At 34.8% G+C, this 17,434-nt stretch overlaps 1 protein-coding gene across 3 annotated transcripts in view; it reads right to left on the reverse strand.

The window, feature by feature from the left end:
- The window catches only part of LOC128242843 (solute carrier family 12 member 6-like), a 95,796-nt gene that overhangs the window by 19,867 nt on the left and 58,495 nt on the right, over nt 1-17,434 (reverse strand). For all 3 annotated transcript variants that reach the window (XM_052960205.1, XM_052960204.1, XM_052960202.1), the window contains 11 exons: nt 14,500-14,643; nt 12,022-12,207; nt 9,814-10,043; nt 7,622-7,827; nt 6,199-6,339; nt 5,217-5,315; nt 4,703-4,760; nt 4,170-4,288; nt 2,695-2,869; nt 1,808-1,906; nt 1,129-1,248 (listed from right to left, as the gene is read on the reverse strand). In XM_052960205.1, coding sequence (XP_052816165.1) covers nt 1,129-1,248; nt 1,808-1,906; nt 2,695-2,869; nt 4,170-4,288; nt 4,703-4,760; nt 5,217-5,315; nt 6,199-6,339; nt 7,622-7,827; nt 9,814-10,043; nt 12,022-12,207; nt 14,500-14,643 — 1,577 coding nt within the window. The remainder of the gene's footprint in view (nt 1-1,128; nt 1,249-1,807; nt 1,907-2,694; nt 2,870-4,169; nt 4,289-4,702; nt 4,761-5,216; nt 5,316-6,198; nt 6,340-7,621; nt 7,828-9,813; nt 10,044-12,021; nt 12,208-14,499; nt 14,644-17,434) is intronic.

The following is a 17,434-nucleotide window of genomic DNA, read 5'->3' on the forward strand; positions in this document are numbered from 1 at the left end:
CATTCCTTCTCAGCACTGAATTGATAGTGTTCTATGATAATATATTGCTTAGTATGGGAAGTCCTTTGTTGGACCCTTAGAAGGGAAAATCCAGCTGCAGACATTGGCATTGAACTCCCCATTCCTTTACAGCAATGATATATTATAATGGTAGATTTACAATGAAGACGGAAATAAAACTGCTTAATAGAATGTGTGTTTTTGTTAATTCTATCATTAAATTATGGGGTGTTTTCCTCTCTGAAAATCGATTCACAGTAATTGCATCTTACAAACTGATTTCCCACTAAATACCACTTCTAAAACCTGTAATTTATTTTTGTACATTCTGAAATGCAAAGATTTATCTCCTACTTCTTACCCTTGAAAATGAGGACTGGGATCTCCTGCCCTAACGTTCAGTGAAACTATGAATGTGATTTACCTAAGTCACAAACCCATTGTATTAAATGATGTTGTCCTTAAAGGATGAAAGATGAGGTGCACCTTTGGGTTAATGGTTTTCTTGCAGATACCCCCATTGATACATTTAGCACTTCAAACATTCACATCAGGGATGCCGACACAAATTTGTAAAAAAAAAAAGATAAACCAGTCAAAATAGGAGTATCCCCATCACACTATACAAATAGACATTTTTTTGTATAGATAAGATAAAAGGCAACAATTTAAATTTAAGTTTTGTGGCCAAAAAAGTGGAAATTAGTTGAAAAGAGGAAATTGGCACCCCTGGTTCTAGTACAAAAATGGATAACATCAAAATTGCCATTCAGAAGTGGATAGATTTTTTTAGCAATTCCGGTGCAAATTGGGACTAAAAATGCTATCTGCTACAAGGTCTATACAAGAACAATGAATAATTAACATAAACAACACCTTGCTCAAGGAGAGCAAAAAAGGGGTTAGTTTTTTAGCAATTCCGGTGCAAATTTAGACTAAAAATGTAATCTGCTAAAAGACCTATACAAGATCAATGAATAATTAACAAAAACAACACCTTGCTCAAAGAGAGCCTGAAACGGGCAGTGTTTTTAGCAATTCCGGTGCAAATTTGGACTAAATATGTAATCTGCTAAAAGACGTATACTAGACCAATTAATTATCAATACATCTTGCTCAAGGACATACCCCTTGTATTCGATGTACTTGTATATACAGACAGCGACGGCAATGGCTGTTAGGGCGTAGTACCAGCTAGAAATGAACATCAGGCACACACACAACGCCAGGCCCAGTAATGACAATGTCCTGGAAATAAATAATATCCTCGTGTTAGTAACCATGACAACAACATATTTGAACGTCCACAATGCTTAAAATTTTATCTTTTGACAACAATTGCCCTAATTTGCCAATATCCTCAATTTGCATATAAAATGATTTGAAAGCATGCAAGATTTCACATGTAGCATGTAATAAATGGCAGATAATTGTTGAATTTCAGTGCAATTTTAAAATTTATTAAGCAAGTCATAGCAAAAATCAATGTTTAAAAATAATATTCTGTAATGATCAATTTTGATCTAAAACCAAAATAAAACATATTTTATGTCTGTTTTCAGCTAAACTGTTTTTAATCTTTTTATTTGGTCTTCATTGGAATATCGCATGAGAAACATAATTATCATTGTGGAATCATAATTATGACATCCTTTAAAAATATTTTATCCAGCATGGTGAACATTGCATAGTTCTTAAGATTTAAGACTTGAAAAAATATCTATAAGAACAGTGATAATATGCAATGAAAATATTAGCCGTGAGAATAACATATTTATACATTCATAAGGATAAGAAGACCTCATACCAGTGGTAGAATCGGAACCTTGGTCTCCAGCTTGGGGTTCTTATAAGTGTCTGCAGGGCACAAGCCATGTTCACAAACCCGTAACACATCAGGAAAAACCTATTAACAAGAGTACTGGTTGAATACTGATGGCAAATAAAAATAAGAGTGCCCAGGATCAAACCCCAACGCTCCTCTGTTCTGTTTCACTTGAAAAAGGCGCATTATAAATTCAACTGCCGTACAAGTTCATATTGTCTCATGCAACATGTGTACTTAGTTTTATTATAATATTTTAAATAGTTCATGACCAAGGTTAAAGTATTTTACACACAGCTGATATGACAATATCTCAACATTTTTTTCATTTAAAAAAAACACAACAAGGTAAAAAAGGAGATTTAGATATGCAGTATAATTAAAGTATAATTTTGTTCACGATGAAGTTTTTTTTTTCATTGGTATAATACCAATGAAAAAACTTCACATGACCACCAATTCTGAAAACTTTTCAACTACCTGTGACAGTAGAAATGCCTCTACTGTTGAAAGAAATGAACCAATCAAAGTCACCCGACATGATGGTCAGGCAATGTACGCCATCATATAAATATGACCTATACTTAACTAAGATACCAGCCAATACAATTACACAAAAATTATGACCTATACTTAACTAAGATACCAGCCAATACAATTACCGGTACACAAAATTTGAAGAAGAATTCAAAATTGTAATTTTAATTTAAAGTAAAAGAAATGTGAATGTCATAATGTACTTGAATGGTGACCTTTAACAAAGCAATATTAAAATAGAATATTAAACTGCATTGAATGCCAGTTAAAAAACAAACAAGGCTGGAATATACATTCATGTCAAACAATAAACAAACTACCCTCCCACATACATTGTAATAACAGGTGCAACCAGATCCAAGTTAGCTATGAGAATGCCAATCTCCGAGATAGCAAGAGTCAGGAGCAGAGCTCTAAATGGCTCTCCGCGCTTTGTTGTCACGGAAAAGAAATTGAGAACCGGAATGACTCCATCCATCGCAATGGCTTGGAGTAATCTTGGAGCTCCTGAAAAAGAGAAGTATTTAAAAACAAAAAATTTAACTTCTAACAACCAAAAGGATCACTATAAGCAGATACCATTATTCTTGTCTATTGATGTTTGTTCCATTGAATAGGGGCATGACTCAACAACTATTAAAGGGACTAGACACCAGATGATACAATTGCAAGAAAAATAGAAAATTGTCAAAAACTTACATGAAATAGATAGTGTGTACAACACATTGAATCTTACTTACTGATGTATCACATCTCTTACAATACATGTATCTTTCACAGTTTTTTGCATATTTTTTCAATTCCAAATTTACTGGGGTTGTCTACTACATAAATCCCAGTTAATTTAAAAATAACATTGGTATATGTATCAGTACTTTTCATGTGAGTTTCACACGCTAAATATACACAATAAAAACTGGAAAACCATTATGCTCTTACTTTAAACAGCTCAGACAGGGACAAATTTTCTCTTAATCATGTAAAATGATGTATTATCCAATTTAGCTTCAGACCATCTGGTGTCTAACCCCTTTAAAGCCAGATCTTGAAACCTTGCTTCACATGTGCGTCTTGTCTCTTGCAACACTTAGAGAATTCTTGAAGAGCAATTTTTGAGTGATTGCCAAGGATAATGTTTTCATGGGTTTCGAGAGAGGAAAAACACACTATTTAATTATTGGCCCAACAAAAAAATGTAATTGTTTCTTTAAAAGAGAACTTTTGTATGTTATCCTTAATGCAAACTACAAGTACTTTTTAAGATAAAAGAAGATTAAAAGTATAACATACTTGAACTATGTCCTTTTTTATTGGCAAATAAAACAGCAAAAAATTAATCGAACATGAAATAAATGAAGATAAGGTCTGGTCAAAGTATGCGACTGGTTCAGACCAGCACAATGGCATTCATACTCAGATAATGACATCCATCCCGCAATTATTTCCTTAAGTGAGAGACAGTACCAACCTCTACTGTTGAAGGAAATGAACCAATCAAAATCACTCCACATGTTGGTAATGCAAGGACACTAACATGTGGCCAACAATTTTGAATATTTTTCATCTACCTGTGAGAGACAGTAGGCCAGCCTCTACTGTTGAAGGAAATGAACCAATCAAAATCACTCTACGTGGGTCATGCATGGTCACCATCACATGACCAACAATTCTGAAAACTTTTCAACTAACTACCTGTGACAGTAGACATGCCTCTACTGTTGAAAGAAATGAACCAATCTAAGTCACCCGACATGATGGTCAGGCAATGTATGCCATCATGCGACCAACAATTCTGATTTTTTTTTACCTGTGAGAGATTGTAAGCCTGCTCCAACTGTTGACAGAAACGAACCAATGAGAATCACCCATCTTGTTGGCCACGCAAGGTACGCTATCACAAGACCACCATTTATACTTTCTCCGAGCCTGGAAAGTGAACAAGCATGGGAAAAACTGATTTTTGGGGCTGTCTAAATGTATCTTCAAAACATGAAACAGCACAATATTGGACAGAATGAAAACTTTAACTGGAAACTTATTAGAAAGTGTTGTCTGGTTAGTGCACTTGCTTCTCACCAAGGCAACCCGGGTTCAATTCCCAACCTGGGTGCATGTGAGTTTGGTTAGTGGTCTCCAAGCCGGTCAAGTGGGTTTCCTCCGAGTACTCCGGTTTCCCCCACAACACAAGACCACACTCTCGCGCAACATCGTGCCAAAGAGAGTGACTTAGTATAAGCTATCATAGCTTTCTTTACAATCGTTGTAAAATATATAATGTTTAAACTATTAGAAAGTGTTCTTCCCTTGTAATTTGTAAACAAAATGTACATTTGAACTTACTTGTCTCTAAGTAGATCTCCCTCTATAGTTCCAGCAAAAAAAAGTGTACATGTAATATCTACAAAGTGGTTAAGAAAATAAAACACCGACCTTGAACAAGAACACTAAAGGACAAATGAAAAACGTACAGTCATCAAAAAGCTGTACATTTTTTTACATATATAATTTTGTTTGTGAAAGGTTCATCATTATACAATAATTTGCATAAATGGATGGATAGCAACAGCCAAGGTAAGAATAAGTGTGAGAAAACGCCTTGAATCTTAAAGCTTTGCATACAAAAATGCATTGGATTTCGTCAAAATGTCTTTCTTATCAGCCATATTGCATATCAGCACATGGTAATATGCGATTAATGTTGGCAGAATCGAGTATAGCAATATTCTTCACAGTGCTTTCTTCTCTTTAAAATATGTACAGTATACTTCAGGACTTTTAACCTTTTCTCATACAATGAAGAACAGAAGTTAATACAGCATTAAAGCAATTACAATCTGCATAAAGTGAAGGATACAGACAAGACTAGTGGTTACTATGGCTGCAATGGTTCCTACAGGAATGGATTTCTGAGCGTCTTCCAGATCACCAGACCGGTTGGATCCTGCCATTATACCTGAAATATATAACAATTGTCACCTTGAGAATACAATTATGAAAAGTTGCCGGAGCTGATGTGAAAGAGGCAGTGCTGGCGCCACAATATTTTGACTAAAAATGACTTAAAATGAATAACAGCAAGCTCCATTTACATGATGTAAATAGAAATAATCTTTCTTTCAAGCTATGCTTTGTGAATAAACTGTCCACATGTAAATAGCAACAGTGTCCATGGAAATTGCATTCTGTTCCCCCCCCCCCCCCTATCACCAGCTAACCCATCAATATATGAATATATAATTGAAAAAAATCAATTTAAGTAAAACTGTTTAAAATTGAAAACATTTCCATTTGTCAAAACTTTTCTAATATATCAAGTGAAGCTATCACAAAAACATATTTCAATATATTTGAGGGGTCCTCATTGGTTTGAATAATATACTTAAAAAAATACAACTTGTTAGTTTTGGCACGTATGCATTGACAAGACAATTAATATAAAAGCTTTGGTCTAATAGCATTATATTTATCTAACCTGGTACATTTCAAATTTGAAATTATCTCCTAAAGAAATAGTTCTTGAATCGAAAATTCTCCCTGGCATTTAGCTCCCATACTCAATAGCGATGATTCCCATAGCACCCTGCACTCAAGCAGTGTATAGCATGAGATAAAAATAGATTGAGTCACATGACTATCCCATTTTCGCACCAAGCTTAAACACTTTACGCCAGCACTTTCAATAACTACATCTTTGTTTAACTCTGTTCAGACTGACAAAAAACTGACAAATTCTCCATGGTTTTAAAACAAATTTGTTGACAACTAATTTTTAAATAAAAAATATTAAGCCATATGGAATTACTTTGGCCCCTTTAAAGCCTTTAAATTGCTTTTACCTGTACAAGATGGGAAATAAATAGCAAGCAGGACAACAAATGAAGACGTGATATCGGCCACAATTTCTCCGTGGTCACGATTTCCCTCTGTTCGCATTCCAATAATGTCTCCTTTCACTGTGTAAGAGTTATGAACATTTCCTGAAATATGAATCGAGAAATAACTTGTAGCGATGGATTTTCCATTCAAGCTATAATCTCACAAATTGACAGTTTTTACATTTTTTTATTTTTTGTCTCAGAATCAGCTGATTTTTGCTTATTATGCCTTCAATTAAGTCATATAAGATAACTCACTTTGGAACAGATCTCAATTGTTTGGAAAATTTTAGTTTTCCCTAAGCTTTCAGTGGTTGAAATTAACACAAGCCCGCAAGCACTGCACTGGTAAATTGCCTTCCGGGCTTGCTCAAATTTTGAATTTTATTTAGCAGGGCTTGTTAAAAAAAGTGATGCCATGCAATAGAATTAGAATTTGGGCTTGTTCATCCAAAAGTCTAATTTTGATGACTGAGCTTTAGTAACGCTTTAAGCCATAAAACATCAATTTATGCATTTTTGCAAAAATATTGGCTCGTTCCAAGGCAAAAAAATACAAGTTGTCAAAACAGTTAATCTGTGAGAGTACAGCTTTCAAGGTTTAGATACAGACTGCCTAGACTTACAACAGAAATATCGAAGTAGATGCTGAATTTTCATTTCATGCACATTTTTAACAAACGATTTGTGAAACCTTAATTTACAGATTTATAATACCGAATTATTTGGCACAATAGTGAAGACAGTTATTAAGGCTTATATGAGTCAAGCTTGAGTATATTTCCTTGGTAAAAACCATGACTACAAACAATCTTAAGTCCAAGTCTAGACTCAGACCCAGAAAAACACTTATATTAAATTACTAAGAATCATCTGTATTCCTTTCGTTTATAAAAATAAATATGAATATTTCTACAATTGTAATAAACTTTAGCAAATTTCATCATCAAAACTCCCCCACTTTTATGCCTGTACCAATTATTCACCCATTAAGGGAAATTTCAATTGATAATATTCTATGATTCTGGAATAATTCAAGAAAAACCTTCATTCCCGGGTGAAAATTGATTTTAAACCAATACATTATCTATTTTCATTTTCAAACAATATATTGCAATAGTCGTTTTGTGATGTGCTGATGAAATATTATGATATATGGTGATACGGTTTGTCAATGATATCCATCCCATATCGATTGAGATGACCACAATCATGTTCCCTTTCAAAGCAAAAATTTAATAATATTATGTCATGTGCTATGGAAATTGCGGATTTTGATAATTGCCAATCAGATTTAAATCTTAACCCTCCTTTAGAATGTTAACAGCAAAAACATGTTGTGCATTTACTAGTGCATTAATGTATAAACCAAAATTTAACCTACTATTAAAGACACCGCTTGCGAGTCCTGGAATTCCAGACTTTGTGTACATCTCATTAGCAGTAAAGTACGGATCACATTCTGTTTCATTTCCGACAAGGTGACAATATTTGTGGTAGATCGGAGCTGTTTCGTTCTTTATACACATCATTTCTCCATCCAATGTAACAGAGGCCGATGTCAGTAAGCGATCACCAAGGTAACATAAGCTGCAAAGACGGAGATAACATAGTAAACGTAAGATTTTGGCAGCTACTGTAATAGTCAAGAGAGTCCAGATATCACAAGGTTTTCATTGTAATGGTGGAGAGAATCCAACAGTAACAAAAATGATTTTCTAACTTGTTAATGAATTTTAAAATCCTGATTGGCAAATAGAAACCCAAATGAACTTTTTAGACATTGTACATTTTACATCATCATAAAATTTGCCAATTTAAATATTTTATAATTACTAGAACTGTAAGCCATAGGCTAACGAATACCCCCCACCCCTCCATGTCTAGGTTGTTTGCCCTGGAGTTAGGCCGGACAAAGCTAATTTTGCCTACAAGGGGAGATAACTCCAGTCAGGGTCATGTGACCTGTACCAAATTCACAGAGGTGAAAGTTTACAACATGGCCATTAATTTCTGAAAGTTTGATAAAGATTTGTTGAATAATAACAAAGACGAATCCCGGACAGGGCTTATTTTGCCTACTTTAACACATCAAGGGGAGATAACTCCAGTCAGGGTCATGTGACCTGTACCAAATTCACAGAGGCGAAAGTTTACAACATGGCCATTAATTTCTGAAAGTTTGATAAAGATTTGTTGAATAATAACAAAGACGAATCCCGGACAGGGCTTATTTTGCCTACTTTAACACATCAAGGGGAGATAACTCTGGTCAGGGTCATGTGACCCGTACCAATTTCACAGAGGCGCAAGTTTACATCATGGCCATTAATATCTGAAAGTTTGAAAAAGATTTGTTCAATAACGACAAAGATGAATCCCGGACAAAAAAAAACGGACGGACAGACGGACAGACAGACAGACGGACAACCCGATTCCAGTATACCCCCCCAAACTTTGTTTTGGGGGGTATAATAATCATTTAAGGTTGGTGTCTGCTTTTCTAGACCTGACTTTATTCATAAGTATGTGTAATGTCACTATAAGGATGCATGTCAAAATCAGCAAAGTCAGGTCTAGAAAAGCAGACACCATGAATGCATAAGGGATAAATACGGCTTTAATGTGAACTAAAGGTAAGTTATAAGAATGTTTGTAACCAAAACAGTAATAGTTAATTAATAAAATACTTATTAATTAGGTGATTTCATATTAGCCCAGTTATTTGTCCTCTGTCAGCTGTATTTATAAATACAGCTACCCTCGGACAAATAACTAGGCCAATATGAAATCTCCTAATTAATAACATTATAGTGTAATAATTTGTTTCACAATCATTGAAAAATAAATAAGTTTGAACTATAATCATTTTTGTTTACAATACAGTTATATTCAATGACTATAAAATCAAACTGTATATTAGCCAACTTTAATTGAGTGTTATTTGAGAATGTTCACAAATGAACTATATTATTTAATACTTTTCTCTGCAATTTCATTGCATGGAATCAAATTTCAAAATAGAAAATTTTCTTTCTGCACTTATTGACTATTTATCGAACCATAACAAACTTTATTGTCTTCAGAAATACGTCTCCTGTATTATTTAAATAATTCATGCAAGCTTTGGCCCACACTGGGAAATATGTGAGTTTTATGAAGACATATGTAGCCAAATAAAGATTTTATCAGGTCTACTTTATTATTCCACGCAGGCTGGTATACTAATCTGCTGATGATATGTATATTATTCCACGCAGGCTGGTATACTAATCTGCTGATGATATGTATATTATTCCACGCAGGCTGGTATACTAATCTGCTGATGATATGTATATCATTGTAATAAAACATACCCTGATTTTTGCTATGATGATCTACAAGTTGTTTCTGGTAAATGTAATAAGGTTCAAAACGTTTGGCTCTTTTCTGAATGTTGAAGAACATTTGTAAAAGGTTCATCTTGTAGTTCTTATATATGACCAGATGCTGACAGGATAACACTTCTTTTTGTGTGTGTGTGAGGGGGGAGGGTTTATGGGGTGTGGGTGGAATTACATGAAGAAATCAACTTACACAACGCTGTTGTCTTGATTTGCCACAAATATTCCAATGTATATAGAAAATATGGAGAGAATCACACAAGCAAGCGATAAAGTGGCAAACTTGCTAACAAACGCCACCCCGATAAACACGATCACACCCAACAGTAGTAGGACCGCGGTGCCATACACACGGTAGTTGTTTAATGCGTTGCTCTGATCTCCCACATCTCCAAATATCGAGAAACTTCGATTCATGTACGTCTGAAAAAATAAATGACCATAAAATTATATTTTTTGTATAAACATGTTTTCATAAATTGTGTAACATCACACGATTTGGGCTCATCAGAATGTTTTGTCGGCTATTTTATTTAATGTCACTAAGAGCCATTTAGTATCCACCCTTTATGGTTGATACATGTCAAGAGATGAAAGCGGAAACGTTTTATCTGATTCTCTATATAATTTCAAGTAGAACCTTTTACCTTCCACCCTTAATGGTTGATACATGTCAAGAGATGAAAGCGGAAACGTTTTATCTGATTCTCTATATAATTTCAAGTAGAACCTTTTACCTTCCACCCTTAATGGTTGATACATGTCAAGACATGAAAGCGGAAACGTTTTATCTGATTCTCTATATAATTTCAAGTAGAACCTTTTACCTTCCACCCTTAATGGTTGATACATGTCAAGACATGAAAGCGGAAACGTTTTATCTGATTCTCTATATAATTTCAAGTAGAACCTTTTACCTTCCACCCTTAATGGTTTACACATCTCAAGAGATGAAACTGAAACATTCTAATTGAAACACCTGAATAAAGCATTATACTTTTTTGCAACCCAAAATCCACATCACAGTTTTCCTTTTGTGCTTTAAAATTTGTTTTTTTGTCATGCAAAAACAACAACAAGGATTTCGTTTTATATTTAGTACAATTTCAAGCAATTCAAGTCCTACACGTATTTTTGTAAGTGAAATCACTGACAACTTCCCGGCAACATAAATGTGAACACATTATTCTACAACAGAGAAATATGAATGTTATGTTGGTAATAGAATGCCTGTGCAGACAATTGTTTCTGATATATCTATAAAGCAAAAACACAATATGTAGCCAGACACTCATCCTATTACAAATTAAAGAAATTCAAGGCCTACACCTTGTCTATAACAATTCAAAGCAATTCAATTCCTACACCTTATTTTTTTAAGTAAAATCACTGACAACTCCCAGCAGGCGTAACCAAAACAAATGTGCATGCTTTATTCTACAACACAAAAATATGAATATTTTTCGGTAATAGAATGCCTTAGGAGACAATTGTTATTGATATATGGCAAGAAAACAAAATATATCCAGACATTCAACAAGGCAGACTGCTACAATAACATATATGCAAGACATTGCGAAAATAATATCTTAACACGGCACAGTCTATTGTTTCAACAACATAGGGAAAATAAAGTCCCATTTAAATAAAACAGAAGCTTAAAATAAGATTGAAATTGGTGCTTTATGTCATTATTGTGAATCTGTCAAATGGCTGGGGATTTAATTCTCTATCTCCTCACGATATCAAACAGATTCTTGAAGCATTATCTATGCAACAGTTATGGCCAACCCTTTGAATGGTTGCTTAGATATGACGCAATTGCATTGAAGTTTAAAATGTTCCATAATCTGCACATGTTTTTATTCTTTACGATAACATTACATTTCTTTGGTGACTGAGCATGAAACATATTCAATGCATCCTTATATGATGAAATGACTATTTTGTGAAACATAATACAGTCAACATATCTCCTATAATTATAGAATAGGATGATATATTTTCAATCGAGGATCTAAGCCTCCCTTGGGGCTGATTATTGCAACTGAGCCAAGGTGGCAAGGTCGCGTGCACTAAGCCTGGTTGGCCACCATTTAACTAGGGCAGACACCTCTTTCTTCTCTTCTCTCGGTTGTCTAGCATTTTAGATGTTATTTATCATTGTTACACAGAACCACTGTTTACAGCTGAATTATTCTTTCAGATTTATACCTCGTTCAATGACGAGGAAAAATTTCCCCTTTTAGCTTCTTAATTTGTCTTTAAAATGTATTTGGAAAGCTGTAGGGTCAAGCCATAATGCATCCAATATGCCCGAGCAGACCTTAGAAACTCTTTAACAAATCTTCCTCAAATGCAATGTTAACATGGACATCATTACTAAATATGAGACTCTTACCACTAGAATCTCTATGGCCCCAATAATGTACATCGATGACGCTACTGTTGTACCAAGATAGAATAAAACTCCCACAGCACCTCCGAATTCGGGCCCAAGGGCGCGTGAAATCATAAAGTATGACCCGCCCGCTGGAACAACGCCATTGGTTGCAATGGCACTCATGGATATTGCTGTCAACATTGTCTGAAAAAAGAAGTTAAAATAACATGTAATACTAGTCTTATTTTCTTTGTTTCATTTATGTAGTTGATACATATAAATTAAGATTGACAAAATGTATTTTAAACTGTTTCTGAAGTTCTCAATAAGATGAGAATGCTATTCCAATTTGAGTGGTTTAACACACAAACAAAAATTCAGGAGTTCAAGAGTGGAGTTCTAACACTGGAAAGTTCGAACTGAGTGGTGTAAACACACAACCACTGGAAAAGTTCGAGCTGAGTGGTGTAAACACAGAACCGCTGGAAAAGTTCGAACTTCAGTGGTGTATTCACAGAACCACTGGAACAGTTCAAACTTCAGTGGTGTATTCACAGAACCACTGGAACAGTTCAAACTTGAGTAGTGTTAACCATAACCACTGGAAAAGTTCAAACTTGAGTGGTGTAATCAGAACCACTGGAAAAGCTCGAACTTGAGTGGTGTAAACCATAACCGCTGGAAAAGTTCAACCTTGAATGGTGTAAACCATAACCACTGGAAAAGTTCCAAACTTGAGTGGTTTAATCAGAACCACTGGAAAAGTTCGAAACTTGAATGGTGTAAACCATAACCACTGGAAAAGTTCGAACATGAATGGTGTAAACCATAACCACTGGAAAAGTTCCAAACTTGAGTGGTGTAAACCATAACAACTGGAAAAGTTCCAAACTTGAATGGTGTAAACCATAACCACTGGAAAAGTTCAACCTTGAATGGTGTAAACCATAACCACTGGAAAAGTTTGAACATGAATGGTGTAAACCATAACCACTGGAAAAGTTCGAACATGAATGGTGTAAACCATAACCACTGGAAAAGTTCGAACATGAATGGTGTCAACCATAACCACTGGAAAAGTTCAACCTTGAGTGGTGTAAACCATAACCACTGGAAAAGTTTGAAACTTGAATGGTGTAAACCATAACCACTGGAAAAGTTCAAACTTGAGTGGTGTAAACCATAACCACTGGAAAAGTTCAAACTTGAGTGGTGTAAACCATAACCACTGGAAAAGTTCGAACATGAATGGTGTAAACCATAACCACTGGAAAAGTTCAACCTTGAGTGGTGTAAACCATAACCACTGGAAAAGTTTGAAACTTGAATGGTGTAAATCATAACCACTGGAAAAGTTCCAAACTTGATTGGTGTAAACCATAACCCCTGGAAAAGTTCCAATCTTGAATGGTGTAAACCATAACCCCTGGAAAAGTTCCAAACTTGAGTGGTGAAAAGCATAACCACGGGAAAAGTTCAAACTTGAGTGGTGGAAACGCACACAACTCATTACAAGACATAAGATAAAATAGATGAATTATTTTATATTGTACATTATTCACATATAAAATAGTTGTACAAAGACTACAATCATGACAATATATCTTGTTCCGCTGTTTAGACTTTTATAAACTGCACCTTAGGAAAACATATGAGTTGAATCGGTTTTAAAATGGATATCTGATAACAGCACTTGAGACTTCAGACAACAAAATAAATGAAAGCATTATTTTAAACACTTTGCACAGAATTAATGATTGAGAAAGTTATTAAGACAGGTTTCACACCTCCATCAGACAGTATATTCTCCTGTGAGCTACACACTTCGTTTAAATGAAAGTGGATGCTAAGGACTGGAAATCATCTTGAAAATGTAATTAGTCGTTGCTTAGAAATAATAAGAATGTCTATTAAGAAAACCATAAATAAATATAAAAAATTTGTTGGAAAGAAAACAAACAAAGGTGTTTAATTGTTTCTAGTAATCAAAGTATGTTAAATTGTTTATAAAAAAAACACTAGACAAATTCAAAAATAATTGAGCAAAACATTCCCAATTATATATCTGTGTGTGAATACAATGTTTTCACACTGTATTCACACTTACTCATCATTGAAATAAATTTATTTTTAACAAGCTTGGATAGCTGATAACCCACAGGCCAGAATATAATAAACATACAACAAAACAATGTTTGGTTACATGTCCGGGCATGTGCTAATTGTCTTAGAAAAAAACGTTTTTTTCTTTTTAAATATCAAACTAAAATTGATGTGTATTTCAACTTTATGTTATTGGTACATTTTTTTCAGATGTGAATCTTGTAAATGTGAAATATTACAGTTCAGGAAATTTCAAATTTCCAAGAAAAGATAAAAATAAGGACATTTTTATGAGAACACCACATCCCCTTAATATTTTTGAAAACAAAGTAATACATATGGAATCATATGAAATAAGTCAATTTGCTATATAATCTGAAAACACCCGCTTACACATGAGCAGCAGACAAAGACAATGAAGAATCCTTCCAAGGCGCCGGCCATTCCAACAATCCACGTCATACGGATAAACAGCAGAACTCCGAAGATGTTCTGGATACATGGAAGGTACACACCGAGCAACGTTCCCAGTCGAGCCTAGAAAAGATAGATATATACATGTATTTTGTAATGAAAAATGTTCACCAGAGTTATGGGCCTTGATATATGTGTGTGAGTATTGTCTCCATGTGCATTTGGATATCTTGAATGGAGATGTATATCGTCTAAGCTAGAGATTTTGCATGCTGATGAAGCTGATGATAACAATGTCACATAGGCTATGGCATTACTATTCTTATTTTTTTCCTTTGAAAATCAGTCAGTCTAGCTAGCCTAGAAAATGTAGAAAATACGAGAAAAATAATGGCAAAAACAAGAAATACAAGTGTATTATATCTTCATGGATATTTCTGACAAAATTTTAATGAAATTGGCCAAGAACTTTGGTTCCAGAGGAGTTGATGTGTGAAGCAAGTGCTGACAATCCATAATATAATTAACGTCATAATTAATTGATAATAGCTTAATAACAAGAGCGCTGTGGAGCAAAAGACTAGTCAACTTTTCTTGATTTTTTTTTTCAGTAAAACAAGGGGCACAACTTGACAATGAAATTTAGCAAGAGTTATGGGCCTTAAAATACATGTTCATGTTGTTCCTGGAAACATGTGTACGAGGACTCGGTAGAATATCTTTAATGGTTTTTGAGTTATGGCCAAGACAATAATGCTGAAGATGACATGAAGGCTTATGACAAAACCTTGACGTTTTTTCTCAGTTTAATTTTTTTTTTCAGGTGAGCTAAACGGCATCAGGAGGTTCAATTTCACTACGTGTTTCAAAATAACCCACAATTATCATGATTCTGTTTTTCCCACATAAAAAAGATTCGGTACATTATATGTCTTTATTTTAGATCATTATTCCAACAAAAACTCATCAACATTTAAGCTTCCTCAAATGCCATGGGATATCAAAGAAAATAAAATAATATTTCACAGATCATTAGATTGAAAAGTTCTGCACATTTTAAGAACCAAGCCAGTAAATGTGTGAAACAGTTCCATTAATACCAGCGATTTGGGGCTTTAATAAACAACTTCCAGGAAAAAAATGATCAATCAAATGCATGTTTTCCATTAAAACTGCAGAATTTATAACTCAAATTACTGAACGACCGTGAAATTTCACACAAAAGTTGGCCCACAACATTAAGCATGTGTTTAATGATCATGCAACCATTTGATAAATAACTATTATTCCTTTCCTGTTTCGCTTGCCTGTTTTATTGGCAGGAAATAAGTCAAGCTATCATCTAAGCCGTGTTGCCTAAGTGCATTAAACCATTGCTCATAACTCAAAGATGTTCAAGTTAGTCCTATGAAACTTAGTAAACATGTTACCAGTGACAATGTCTAGCAAGGGTTATTACTTCGGCTTCCTATATAAGTCCTGCCCTTTGATCAACCATGAAGTAAAGAAGTGCATTAGCAAATTCAGTTTGTGTTCTCCACTGTATTAATGATAGCTTAAGGATGATTACCAGCTTTTCAGCCTACCGGGTATTAAACATAATCATATTCATGCAGGTGCTTGTATTATAAAATTCGAAAACATTTCAACAACCATTCAGAGAATAAACTTACTGGTCAAATATTATATAGTAGCCATATAAATAATTCTGTTGACTTAAATTCATACACATGAACATTAAAGAATAAAAAAGTACTTAAACAGTTAAAAACATCAAATGAACAAAATTGTAAGATACAATGGTACCATCGCCCAGGTTTTAGGAATCATTCACATTGATTCTATTTTCCTTAACTTGACAACCTGTCCATTTAGTTTCTTACAGACTGTGTCATGTTTGTATGCAATTTGATTGGATAAGAGCATTGGTTCGGCATGTACTCACGTGTATTCGCCATGTGGCATACCAAGGGTTGCGATATAAATCTGATTTAGCCAATACGAGGCAGAAGAATGCCAGCAGTTCTGACATTGGCAACCAAATTGGTTTCCCGATCGTGCCAAATTTTTGCCGATAGAATGCTTAAATGTTGCCCATTTGACAGTCGGGGTATATAAACGATGCATAACTACTATTTCATTATCTGAGTTGCTAGTGGGACACCATGTATGTTAGAAGCCTTCACCTTGCACTCAGTTTCAAAACCTAGCTGAAATGGATGTCATGCGTGCCTTGGCATTATATTTGAGACAGAGAAGAAGAAGAAGGCATCAAGGATTGTGTGTTCCGTCCCTGGCTCACAGACGACAGGAGGCTTCAGTATGGATAGTATAATACATTGATGCAGGAACTCCGAGATGTAGATGTTAACTCCTTCAAAAAGTATTTGAGGATCATAACAACAATATTTGACGACATACTCCAGCATCTAATGCCTTGCATTCAGAAAAAAGGACATCAGTAAACGCCCTTCCTGCTGGCCTAAAGATTGAGATGACACTGAGGTACATGGCATCTTAAAGGACACATACGCCTTCTTGGCGTATGACTTCCATGTTGCTGTGGAAGTGTATGTCATTTTGTCCCAGAAGTGTGTAATGCCTTGGTTCAGGAGAAAAAGGATGAAGTTCTGGCCATAAACGAATACCCAGTGGCCTGGCATAAAGTGGTCGCCCAATTTGAGAGATGTGGAACATGCCCCTTATGCTGAGTAAATGATGATGGGTTCCCAAACGTCCTGAATGGCTGCCGATGGTTTGCCGAAGATCCCAAAGCTGTCCCGAATACAACATTCAGTGTCCAAATTTTAAAACTTTTAGATTTGAATGGGGAAGATTTTTTAATACAGATTTTGCCCGAAATGTCGAGAGGGTTTCCAAAAGTGTTAATGAAGGACATGAAAGAATTCCAGAT

Source organism: Mya arenaria, chromosome 8 (assembly GCF_026914265.1).
Source record: "Mya arenaria isolate MELC-2E11 chromosome 8, ASM2691426v1".
Taxonomy (NCBI): Eukaryota; Metazoa; Mollusca; class Bivalvia; order Myida; family Myidae; genus Mya; species Mya arenaria.